The sequence below is a fragment of the Lagopus muta genome, chromosome 1 (assembly GCF_023343835.1).
Source record: "Lagopus muta isolate bLagMut1 chromosome 1, bLagMut1 primary, whole genome shotgun sequence".
Lineage (NCBI taxonomy): Eukaryota > Metazoa > Chordata > Aves > Galliformes > Phasianidae > Lagopus > Lagopus muta.
The window spans coordinates 61148098-61161301 of NC_064433.1; the positions used below are offsets into that span (position 1 = coordinate 61148098).

Consider the following 13204-nt stretch of genomic DNA (forward strand, 5'->3'; position numbering starts at 1 on the left):
TGACAAGCAAGCAGAAAGATCACCACCACCACTACCACAGAGGAAAACATCATCTGAGGGGGAAGGTCAGTTTGTAGCATTCAATCTTAACAGAACTTGAATGCAAAGAGACTACCACAGAGCTTGCTCACGTTGAGAATGCAAAAATTCTAAAAAGTGAGTTGAGGAGACAAATTAAGTCTAATATGCCCTGGATTATAAAGACAAAAGCAGAGACACCTTTCTGTATTACATAGTAGGTCTTGGGCCTATGTTTAAAACACAAATGCTTCAATTACAATAATATAGGGAAAAGAATACCCTTTCTTTCCATACACTAACTGACAGCAAAAGTGCAGAAAAGACAGTACATCATCTTAATAGCCTACGCAAGCGAGTTAGAAATTCAAGTTTCAGAAGAAATGCAAATAATTTGTTTAATCTTAAGGAAAAGCAAAACCAGCAACATAAGTTATTTAGTCTCTACACGGACTAAATAAGCATTTCAGTATAACAAGAATACAAATCAAAATACTGTTCTGAGTGGATCAGTACATCATTTTACAGTAAGAACCATGAAAAGAGAAGTGATAATTGCAAGCTCTTAATGAAAATTTATAGAACTGTAGGACATTATGACATTACAATGCCATTTGATGCATTCTGAATTTTTCTACCTTCACAAAAAGAAAAGCATATTTACTCCTTCAGTGTTAAGAATCAACATGCTAGACGAAAAGAATGAGTTACCTTTCCTGACACTGCTGGCCTCTTCCTTTGAGCATAACCGGAGAGTCGGTAACAGTAGTGGGGCTTACAGTAGAATTTACCTGCAGACAGAACATTAATGAAGGTCGACAATGAGAACACAGCACCTTAACACAATATAAGTGTCCATCTCACTGCAACTTATTTTCTGTTGTCCCTCCTTCCTCTAGTTTAATCAGTATGCACCGAGACAAGCACTATCTGAAGTTTTAACTCCAGCCCTCCTCTCTCCCCTGCCTAACTAGCTTCCCTTTCATTGGGTGCCTGACAGCCACTGAGCATAATATCCTATCAAACACCAAAGCAAAGCTGTGAGGCTTGTGTGGTATCACATGCTAACAATGCGGCAGTGTGTGAGGAACAAAGAAATCATCACATGAAAAGCTGGCAGAAGCACTTTTGGAAAAAGCAAGAATGAATACAAGCAGCAGAGGAAAGAGGGAGAGGAGGGCATTAACTCCCAGAGAACCATCTCCAAAAACAGATCGTAGTTACTTGCAGAAAGGGCGATCGAGCAATGAGCCATTTTCACAAGTAAGACCTGTTGTGACACTGATGTTTTAGTAACACTCCAGAAGTCTAGATGGGTTTTCACCAGCATCTGAACACTATCCTAAAGACAAAGCAGCACTAGCAATACCCCAGTGCAAATAACAGTAATAGGAGCAAACTGATGGTACGGTTATCTTTCCATGTTCTTTTGCTACCATATCCTGCTAAGTGTATACAACCCACAGCATACCTTCTAATATCCTATTCCTACAACCTTCCTAACACATTTCAAATCTATAGTCTGACTTTTGCTGCTTTCCACAGTTTCTCTGAGCTGGTACTTGCACAATATATTCTAATGATTTGTGTTATGATAGAAAGGTGGCAAATACTATCTGGTGAGAACTGCCTGCTTAAATAAACATTTGTTAACGTGGAGTCTTTCAAATTGTTTCGGGGGAATCATCTGACAAGAGATACAACAGCAAAACCCCTACATACTCAGGCTTTGAACCAGACACTGATTGTAGAACACTACAGGACACTCTCAGTCGGAAGAGCTAGATGAATAGCAACTACATGAATGCATTTTATCTTCTCTTTCAAAACAAATCCAGAACAAAACATGAGCTACATTTTCACAATGATTAGTGACAATAACACACATTCCTATGTGGTCACATTTGGTATATATACATATGAAACTGTTAACCATGTAACAGTTACTTCAGAATCAATGCTGCAGAGGTGCTGAGACTCCAAGCTTCGTGCTTGTTTCACTGTGAGCTGTCTGGCCATAACTGTGTACATAAGCTGGTTGGCAGAAAGAATCGCTAAGTCTGGTGGCAAAAACTGCTTCAGCACATACAACAGACAGAAGGGCTCAGCTTGCTACTGCACATTTAATCAGGTACCCCATGACTTCTGAGTGCACAAAATAACAGCAGTGCTCTACAACTGCCTTGTCCCAGCTTTGATCATTGACCAAGCTGTTGATTTTATACACAGACTTCAAAATTATCACTGGCCCCTTTAAACTTCCAAGTCAAGTCCGCTGTCATTCTGAACAAGTAATAATGGCTTTTCTATTCCTTACTGGGTGCCTGGTTTGATGGTTCTGAGATTCCTCAATTCTTTGTGATCCAAGCCCATTACTAAAGGTCGCTATATAATTCATCTTCAATAGAAATATTATGTTGGTACTTTTTGCCCCATAAGCCTAGCTGATGTATCCATGGCCACTGTCAGTATTTTCACAAATATTCAACCCAGTTACACAGATGTCTATCAATTTCAGAACTTTTCAGTCTGCAGAGAGTATTCTGGAGTTTCATCCTGTAGCATACAGCTTACAATTTTTACTTCATCTTTGACTCAATCAATGTGGAAAAATATCATTTGTAGCACTTTTTCCTGTTATTTTTATTTCTACATCATCATTTCTGGTGTAGAAGCCTCTCCATCTAATATCTCCCTAGTTTTACATAATTTTGTACATATTTTATTATTGATATCAGAGCAAAGATAAATGACGGCTGTGAAAGAAGGTACAAGTTATACTTCTTGATATACATTAAGCTTTATCTAAGACACCTTACTTCTTCAGAAAATGTCAATTTTCTGCTAACAAGCAACAAATGTAACACTGCCACTCTTTGAAGGATGTTACTCTTCAGAAGTGACGTGCAATTTGAAATTATAATTTTCAACATGCTCATCTTTTGAGTGCTAACGAAAGTTTCAGCTGCTGCCACACTGTCTGGTTTCTCAGATCTGTTATACCTAACGCTTCCCTTAATCCTTTGAATGCTGGACTCTGTTAAGAGTCATCAATAAATTTATTAATTTGGTAATCTTATTTCTTGCTCCTCAGTCTATCAGACACAGAAAGAAAAAATTATCACTGAACTTTCAGTAACTAATTCTTTCTCCATATATTTAGCATTGACCTATCCCTACTCACCTTCCATGTCCTACTTTCCCCCACTAAAATATAACTTAGTCTGTAATTATCAATTATCATAGCCCTTGATTGTAAACTTCTTTTTTTGTTGTATCTAAAATGTAGAGCTCTACTGCTGTGTTCTCTTAAAAAGTAAAAGCTGATTATGCCTGTCACCAACATGTTATGTTCTCTTAAATAAAGCCCAACTAAATTTAAAACTAAACTAATTTAAAACTAAAATGAGTTTCCTCATTTAAATGTAACCGAAGGAACAGTAAAGGATCTAGCCTTAAAGACAGCTGCCAAACCATTTTAAAGCCCTCAAATACTATTTGTTTCTTTCCATTCCAGCAGCTATTCTTAATTAACTCCTCACAGCTCTCAGCATTACCTGGCCACAGGAAACCCACAGAGCTTTAACAGTTTGAGAGGATATCTCTGGAACTGAAGTTACCCCGTCTCTTAACTCACCAAATAATTTGTAAGCAAACAGCGAGCCGTGAAATCACTTGACAAACCTCCAGGACAGTTAAGAGAATTCTTACAAAAAGGCAATTTCTCTTACCATCTTCAATATCATAGGCGTAAGATGACAACCGCAGAGTGGTGGCACAGTATTCACACTTGAAGCAACTGCGGTGGAAGAACTTGCCTTCAGCACTCAGCCTTTCCATCACATAGACTCGCTTGCGGCAGAAGTAACAGACATCACTGCCTCCCAGGTTCTGGGGGAACTCCTTTTTGAGCGAGCCCTAGACAGATATAGGCGTGATTAAATTTGTGTGTGTCCATTCTCACCAAGACCGCATGGTCATATTTTCTCTTCATCTTTGCAGGTATGGGAGCGTCTGGATGCTGCCGTTCTTTGACACATGGATGCTGCAGCGCTGTGACACAATTCAGTTTTAGCCAGGAAACCAAAAACTAACCTTGAAGTCCAGTGAAGAAGGTCCTAGGATGTCATGCCTATGTATGTGAGGAGTAAATTAGGCTCTGGATGGAAAAGTGGACACAAGTACTATTAACAATGACCTTGAAATAAATGACTGAGGGAGGCATATGATAGAAAGGCAAAATCATTAAAAGACCCTTCAAACTGCAATTCTTAGACCAAAACCTTACTCCTCTAGCAAACAACAATGTTGAAGTAGCCACAGCGGAACAAATACATCTTCACAAATACGACCACCAGTTTGTCAACTGGTTGCAGCTAATCCTTGAGTGCTGAGATTAGATTCAGCAATTTTGCAATGAAAATGAGGACAAGAGAGAGGGTGGATGCAGAAAGGGAAGTTAAGTCTTTTACAAAGCTACTATGGATCCACCAGCTGTACTAGCAACTCACAATACTTCAGATCTACAGTACATCTAATCACAAACACACATCATCTTCTGCACATCATCTTACCAGTTCCTTCTTGTCTAGAAGGGTTTTGGGTTGCTCTTTCCTTTGAAGCTGATTGGCTATCTGCTCAGCCAATGAGCTCACTCCGCCTGTGTACATCTTTATATACTTCTATCAGATGGATGGAGTAAAACAAAAGGGAAGTGAGAAAAGAAAAAGAAATAAAATTATAAAAATGACTAAAATGATAATAGGTTAGGTGGTGAAAAGGTGCAGAGAGGTGAAACCATGCCAAGACAGTGGACAATATGGAGTGACAAGTAGTAACAGCAACGCTAGTGCCATCAGTAATCATTGGAACAGTCCAATATCAACTGCAACTATGAAAAAGAAGGTTTGCATTTTGCATTACCTAAGTACTCTAGAAATGCTATGATGATGAAGAAAGCCAAGTTTTTTCTTGCTTATGGGGTACTTTGCACCTGGAAACCTGAACAGATTCACTTCTCAAAGATGAAACCAAATATAGACAAAGATTTGAGGTTCCAGGTAAAATTGGCATCACAATCAAAGACATTTTGGAAGACATGCCATAGAGTCTAATGTAACATGCTAATTGCAACAGTTTATTTATATGATTAGCATCTGAAAAGAATTCATTTGAAGTGCATTCACAGAGTAGGAAGAAATCCTTAACTCAGGAACTCACAGTCATTCAAAACTATCATTTTTCCAAAGCTAAAAATATATAGAAGTTTATATGGAAAATGATGGCAAGAATCTCATCCAACACTTTAAAGCCATACCTGCAAACATCTGGAACATGTATTCACTCAACACTGAACATGGCTTTATGACTCGGCTTTTCTCCATCATGGGTATTGACTGATGCAATGACTGTGGATAGCTAAAATCCCTCCAGTATTCTGAGAAACCTAGGCATGTTGGCAGTTACACTAGACGGTCTAAAATGAGTGTTTGCAAGCCATGTTCAGTCACTGCAGGAGCAGAGGAAGTGATTTTCAACGGAAATAATTTCAGCCATCATCAATAATTACATGGTTAAGAGAATTATGTGCTTACATCCGTGTTAGCTTAATCACACTGCAAACACCACGAATTTGACTCAGCAGAGCAGCAAAGAGCACGCCAAGCAATTTTCCTTTTCCAAACTAAGAAGCACTATGAATATTTCTAGCTGGAGTCTCCTCAGGAAATGAAGGAGCAGAAAGACACTGCCTTCTGGCAAGTGCAAAATCACCAGGATAGAAGCATCTTGAAGGAAAAGACTGAACTCTTCTCTCAAAATTCCCACTACCATACCAGAACTAGTTATTTCCCATAAGTAACAATTCAGTATATGTTTCACAAGTGTGGTTATTAGCCTTTTAGAAATGTTTAAGACCTTCACATATTCAGACATGAGAAAAGCAGGAAGCATCATAAAAATCTGAAATCCATCACCAGAATGGTATTTCAGGGGGACAAGGGTCTGAAAATGGCATGCTTGGCCATCAGATTGTAGTTGCTATCACTGAAGTCCTAATTCCTCAAGAGCTATGTCACTACAATATAGGAGGTTTATTTCTGCCCACAAAGAATTTATACTCGCTCCTTTTACATACTTGTCTGCTAAATCCAGCCCAAAATATTGAGCACTTGCAGTATTTACGTATGCAAGTAACAACACAATTTGTCTTTCAGAATTTTCAAGCTTTTCCAAGGGAAGCAAGTGCTTTCAACAGACATTTTCTTTCAGCTGGAACTGCATTTCAACTGTACAGGTTTCTCACCCAACCTTAACTGCAGGTGTTTCAGGATCTTTAAATTTCTATCAGCACATCTGCCCGAAAAGTGATTATTCTAATCTTAACTCACAACATCTGAGACTATTTCGTGTGGGAAATGTAATTGCTCAAGTCTTGATTTTAGGTTCTGTGGTTCTGATTTCTCTACCTACACATGGCAACTGGTCTAATATTGGATTTTAAATGGAGCACTTTAACTTTCCTTGGGCAAATGTCTTCAAGATATGCAATGTCCTGAACCATTTTCAACAGTGAGCAAAGAACCACATTAGCTTAAGTCAAATCAAACTCCTTTTGTTTTCCAGCATGGCAACTGCAACTAGATGAAATTCCTAGTGATTTTTCAGAAAGCCAAAGTATTCTGTATTTCATACTATAGATGAAGCATATACACACAAGCCCATTCTGTAGTTTGGCCCAGAATCTCAACAAAAGCAGCAAGCAAAACAAGAAAGCTTTATTCCAAAGCTAGACTATTAGTGCTCAAAAAAAAAAAAAAACAAACCACAACAAACAATTTGAGAGCAAGATAAACCAGAAGCTTTTTACATCTGCACCAAAAGTTACATATATTTAGTTTCAAACTGCTTTATGGTTGACAACAAGCTATGCCACAGGCTGCTTGCATCTCAGTTGTGCATGAATATGCACAGACATTGCATATTGCAGGTGAAGTGTTGCAAGCCTAGCCATCTCTTGTGTTTTGTCCTTGGCCAATGGGCCCAGGGGGGGGTAAGTGACACAGCCGAGTGCACCTAGCAATGCTCAGGCCAATGCTACCTGTCGAAGAGAGTCAGATGAAGGTGAAGAAGGGCGATTAGAAGAACGGAGGCTAAGGGAGAGCTCCCACTGGTCAACAAAGAATCGGCGAGACGGTTCAGTCTCAGGCTAAAAAATAAAATAAGAGTCACAACAATCATACATAGATATGAAGGAAAGCCAGGTGAAAATAAAAACAAAAATTCAGGCTCTTCTGCCCACCACAAAAATAAAAATAAAAATTCTTAATGACATTTGTAGGACAACTTGAAAAAAAAAAAAAAAAGGTCCAGTGCATCTTCAATTTCTCCCTAGTGAGGCAGAGTATGTTATTCTTAATTTGTCCTTTATTATGTTTTAAGTCACTGAGGGCCATTTGGAAACAGTTACCTACTTCCACAGATGTCCAGCCTTCTGTAACCCAACCAACTAAGCCACTGGCACAGATCCCAGATCAATTTCCTCTGTTGCTCCTGTATCTCCTGTTGTTCCGTATTACTGGCTCAAGACGCTAGGATTCTATTTCAGGCCACATGAGACCTCTTCTACATTTTAACTATAAATGCAAAAAAAAAAAAAGATCCTGCTCTCCTTCCAGGTGGGAGAAATTAACTTGTAACTGTTGCCAACAAGCAGCACCACATTTCCAGTATAAAATTTAATGCAGCAGATTTGAAACACCACAGTAAAAATAATTAAACAATACAATGCAATCTGCTATTTTTGCTTATCAAGTGGCAAAGAGCAAATCTCTAACTGAGAATATGCATCCTTCTGAAATGGGCCCTTCACAGGAGGAAGAAGGTATGGGCTCCCAACATACCCTTCTCATTACCTTTATGGCTAACTAATGCCCACCTTCCAATACACTTAATTTAAATAGGGAAAAAAAAAAGGTAGTGAGGTGTATCAGACAGTACTGGTAGGAACTGTGTATTCCTTAAAATTACTATCTGGAAGAAAAAAAATACGTAAATTTCAAATATTTGACTTTCTTTTAAAAGAAAATTTTGTTTTGCATTACAAAAAGGACAAAAATAAATGTCATGAAGCTACTTCACTCACAAAAACAGTAATTTGTAGCCACTTAGAAAAAACTAGCTTGTTGATTAAACCTATTGAGCACAATAAAAACTAGGTGGGTTTTCAGAAATATAATAGTATATTAAAACACTGATCACAGAATCTGTGATTCTGTGATTTTCTGTACTTAAGATCATCAATATTTAATCAAATTGCTTTTCTGAAAATGTATTACTTTACCTGAGCTTTCTCTTAGTACTCTACTTTTTCTCAATTTCTTTCCCTAAATCCCACACTATAATCTGTCATTGTCTGCAGTGTTCCAACATCCGTTTCCATCTTCATCTCTGCCTCACTCTTTTTCCTTTCCTCTACTTTGTGTTCTCCATCTTCACTATATTTTCTCTCCTCCTTAATTCTACACTGTACAGAATAAAGGTTTTTTTCTCTGCAATGCAATACTGTTAATTTTTTCCACCCTCAAAAAGAGCCTGAAAGTGCGAGATAGCAGGAAGAAGGTAGGAAGTAGGTGTCAGGGTCCAGATGCTAACTTCTGTACCATTATTTCTACACAGTAATGAAACACATACGAGCATGCTATCCTCAGATCATGCCTGAGATCTTCAGTTGTGTCACCCATTAACAAATAGATACTGGTATGTTTAAAGCAGTCTCCTTACCCACACTTCTTCTATGTCTGCGACATCCTATCTGAAATCCAGCCAAAGGTTCACTCTTCCTGGAGAACAGCTTTGCTTATTTTAATCATCACATCAGCAAAGACTGCATCCCCAAAGAACAGTAGTTAAAAGTGACTTATTTGTTACATGTTTCCCTTTGAGATGGCTTGGAAAAGTTATATCCACCAGTAAAAGTTATAGGACTGTTTATACTCCTGCTCAAGAAGACAGTTTAATTTTGCATAGCTAAATCAAAACCATAAATTCTGCAAAAAAAAAAAAAAATCACTTAAGTTGAGATTGTTTTCTAAAAGTACTCTCCAGTTTGCCAAAGGCTGCTGAGGATAACCAAAAACAGAAATGGGGCAAGGAATGTGAACAAAAGAAGCCACCATTCAAATTGGCACACTCCCATATGCCAGAGAAGACAAACAGGAGAAAAAATTAAGCACAAAAAAATAATCCAAAAGTGTACACCCGAATCAAAGAAAATCAGCACAAGCCACCAACTCTGTTGTTGGAAATAATAATACAGAAGTACGGGCACAAAAGTCGTATTTCAGAGCCAGGAATTATGCTTGGAAAATGCACATGTTCTTGCTTCCAGCAGCAAGTAAAACTGGGGAGCAACTGACTGGTAAACGAGCACTGTGAGATGATTTGATCTGGAGTCCAGCTCGTTTTCAGCATGTGCTCTGAAGCTTGGAGGCTGCTTTCTACCCTATTGCTTACACTGCTTTTTACCCTATTGATTATAAGAATGAATTGATAACGGAAGCATTCATCAGGGAGACTATTAAAAGCTGTCTAGTCTGATAAAAAATACTAGACAAAATAAACTTGCTCTTTCGTTTTTATCCACGGGACTGTGCGCAGCAATGGTCCCTGTATTTCGGTGAGCTCTTCTAGCCGTGTGACCCCAGATGCCAGCAGTACCCACACTGACCCACTGGTACAGCAGCTCATAGACAGCGGGGCTGTAGTCACCTGATGCCTCGCTGCAGGCCTGGGCTCCAGGAGGGCAGCCAGCTGACATGCCCTTTGTTCAACATTCTCAGGCACTTGGTCATCAGAAAATAAACGAGGAGATCTCTGTGAGATAAGGAAGGAGGGAGGAAGTAAATAAACCAGAGGAAAAAAAAAAAATAAGAAGTCCCAAAAGGAAAGCAAGACAAAAGGTATGAAATTCACATGCAGAGCAGTGAAAGAAGCTCCCCTCTGAAGACTGTTTTCATTTCTATTGTGTACTGGATTACTATTCTATTGAAGTGCTAAATGTTGACCTTCCAGGCCAGGAGAAAAAAACAGCTGAATTAGACCTTATTCACAGCGCTCCCACTGCTGCAACAAGCACAGAGCCGCTCTCTGGCATTACCATCCGAAGAACTCCCACCCCTCTACATCAAGATGTGGCTTTATCATGCACAAAGGAACTGATTCACCAACTCATTCCATTACAGTTCTTTTTTTGTCAAGGATTTCCTTTACACATCTAAATCCACATGTATTTGTGTTTCTCAGATCTTCTGCACAGAAGCACATATTTTTAGGGTAATGGATTTCAGTTTTCATAAAGAATGAATTAGTCTCCTTAAAGATGCTGGTAGTATGTAAAAAGAGATTGCCGTACTTACCAAGGAGAGGATGGTTAACGAGAGTGGCTGGTGGATGCAAAGCATAGCAAAATCAAACTACCACAGAAGTTTCAATGCTGCTTCTGCACTTGTCTGAATTGCCATGTCAGCACACCCCAGGCACAACATTTCACACCTCTGCTATTCTGGTCCTTCGTACCAGTCTTGCTAACATGGAACCTGGCTTGGGGCCTGCTGTACAGAGCAGGAGTATTACTTGCAACACCAGGTAGCCTTCAGCTAATATGTTTGTAGCATTCAAAAGCAAATGGAGCAGGATTTACAAGAGTGTGAAGAAACCTCAGGCTTGATCTGTCAAAAAAGCCAGAGTGCTGCTACATGTTGTTAACTGTTCTTCAAAGCGGAACAGAAAACTGGGTTCACACCCAATCAGTGAGAAACGCATTTCCCATTCAAATGCATTAATAATACTCTCTATTTTCAGCTGCTTTCAGTTCCACCTACTCCTCTCTACTAGATCATTTTCACTCAAACTAGGGTCTATTATAAAGCTGTGGGTTCTGTGTCGCGGCAGACACACGCTCATTCATTTTCCACTGCCTGTCAGAAAACATTCGGCCCACAAGTGCCTTTTGTGTAGAGCACATTTCTGAAGTTGTAACAGTTTCATAGCTGGCTATCATTTATGACTTCATTCATTAAAAGCCTTCACTGGAATGTCAATTTATTTGCCAATATGAATTCAAATCAGCTCGTTCTTTTGAATGCTTCTCTCTCCTTCTCCCATGCTTCTGCATAATACTGAACCGCTTAGACAGCCTGTTGAATATTCCATTAATAAGAAGGCTTCAAAGTCTCCATACTACATAATGCCTCATCTTTGGCCTGTAGGAGGCAGGATGGAATGCCAGTTGTTTAACCATCCAGAAAGCAAGCAGCGAACACAATGCAACTGTGTTCGCATGAATTAGCACAAAACATAATTCTTCTTGTTCTGCTACAGCCATAGCATACTCCAATAAAGAGGTGTAAGAGAAAAAGAATGGGAAGAGCTCAAGTGCCAAATAATGGCAAAATAAAAGCGTATAGCAAACTGCTGATGAAGGCTTGTTATGCATTTATGTGGACATCACACAGAAATAGTCACTCTTAATTGCAGTTGCAGCGTGTTAACAGCAGCGTTAGGTAAGTGTGTTTCACTACGTGGTACATTTGCCTCCTGAATTGCACACATCCAATACGGCATTGTGTCATCAGCATCCATGCCATTTGTTCATGCTGTTTACCCTTTCCTGTCTGGGACTCTGCTCCCCAGGATATCCAGCACCAGGATCCCTGTATCTCTGCAGGCAACAAATTATGAGCTTAATAACAATCACAGACCAATTTCCTAGTCAAATAGACTTCATCTTACTTTGTTGACAATGTGAGCAGCAAAGAAGTCATAATGAAAGATAAGTATTTTATTAAGAAGGATATTCTAAAACTGACAATAATAATTTTGGCTCCCATAGGGAAGATTTAAGTCTCTATATATTCATATTAACTCATTTAACCACAGTTAGTGCAATAAAGATAGTAAGATACTCAGTACAACTCATATTGTGATGTTAGCTCAAAAGAAGTAAATAAAAGATTAAAAGAAGTGGCAGAAAGACTCCGTTAGCAGTGCAGAGAGAGAGAGTTTTTAAAAGACATCAGAGTAAGAAGGACAAAGATCCACCTGACTTGTCATGAGGCCTTGGGCCAAGGCAACTTCAGAGAAATAATAAAGGGAAAAAAACCTCTCCAAAGGCAAAGGCATCAACTGGCTGTACTGGATTAGCTCTGTAGCACAGGATGCATATATTCCTCAGAATTAAAAGGAGGAAACTTTTTTTCTTTTTTTTTTTTTTTTTTAGCAAAGAGGCACACAAAAATTTTCCTATGGGACACAACACAGAAAATAGTGAAAACATATTTGGACCCCAGTAGCAGTAAATTCTCATGACTGAACTAGGCAAGTGAAAGACAGGACAAACAAAACACTTGGAGAAGAGAGGGAGGGGAGACAGCTAAAGGCTCAGTTACTGAAAGCTCCTTTTTTCATGTGGAAAATGATTGCCCTCTAATAGTTTGAAAGGTAAATATCACCACTGCCTTCACTTTTCTATCTGCAAACTTAGGGAAAAACTGCTGTTTTCTCATAAAATCTTAAAAAGACTTTGACAAGAGGAAGACTGCTAGCTACCACAATAGCTAATAATAATACAATTCCCCATTACAGTCAATCCAGCTTAGCTGTGGATTTTGCCCATTCTACCCAGATGTGCGCCCCTGAACCCTTCCTTGCACCACACTGTCCACAGGGTGCCAAAAAAACAATTATTTTTTTTTGTTAAGACAGTTTTAAATCAGATCAACAAGCAGCCCTGATTCGTCTTGTGGGTGCACAGTCTCATACAGGAGAGGTGGCAGAGCACGTATGGGTCAGAAAGAAATGACCCTTCTCTACTTTCCTTAAAGGTGACATGTGTTTATAGGGTTGATAGGCAAACAGAAAAGAAACATTATCAATCTCCAGAGAAATTTACTTGTGTAATGTCTACTGAATGTATGGGATGTCTTGGGAACTGCAGCTGCCTTTTTATCACCTAAAGATTAGTTCAAGGTTGAGGAAGGAGTGGGATTTATTACTGCAGTAGGAAAGAAAATGAAACAAAAATAGATACAACTGAAAGAAGCAGGATGACTGTGTACAACAAACAAACAGGCATTTAAAGATTTCAGGTAATATTTAACTAGAAAGACAAATACACGTGTACACACGG

At 39.0% G+C, this 13204-nt stretch overlaps 1 protein-coding gene across 5 annotated transcripts in view; it reads right to left on the minus strand.

The window, feature by feature from the left end:
- Nucleotides 1–13204, minus strand: part of MICAL3 (microtubule associated monooxygenase, calponin and LIM domain containing 3) — a 140372-nt gene that overhangs the window by 66911 nt on the left and 60257 nt on the right. For 4 of the 5 annotated variants that reach the window (XM_048934196.1, XM_048934192.1, XM_048934193.1 and 1 more), the window contains exons 19-24: nt 11681–11737; nt 9787–9891; nt 7118–7225; nt 4593–4700; nt 3750–3936; nt 730–809 (exon numbers count right to left, since the gene is read on the minus strand). In XM_048934196.1, coding sequence (XP_048790153.1) covers nt 730–809; nt 3750–3936; nt 4593–4700; nt 7118–7225; nt 9787–9891; nt 11681–11737 — 645 coding nt within the window. The remainder of the gene's footprint in view (nt 1–729; nt 810–3749; nt 3937–4592; nt 4701–7117; nt 7226–9786; nt 9892–11680; nt 11738–13204) is intronic. The other variant, XM_048934197.1, reaches the window with a different exon arrangement.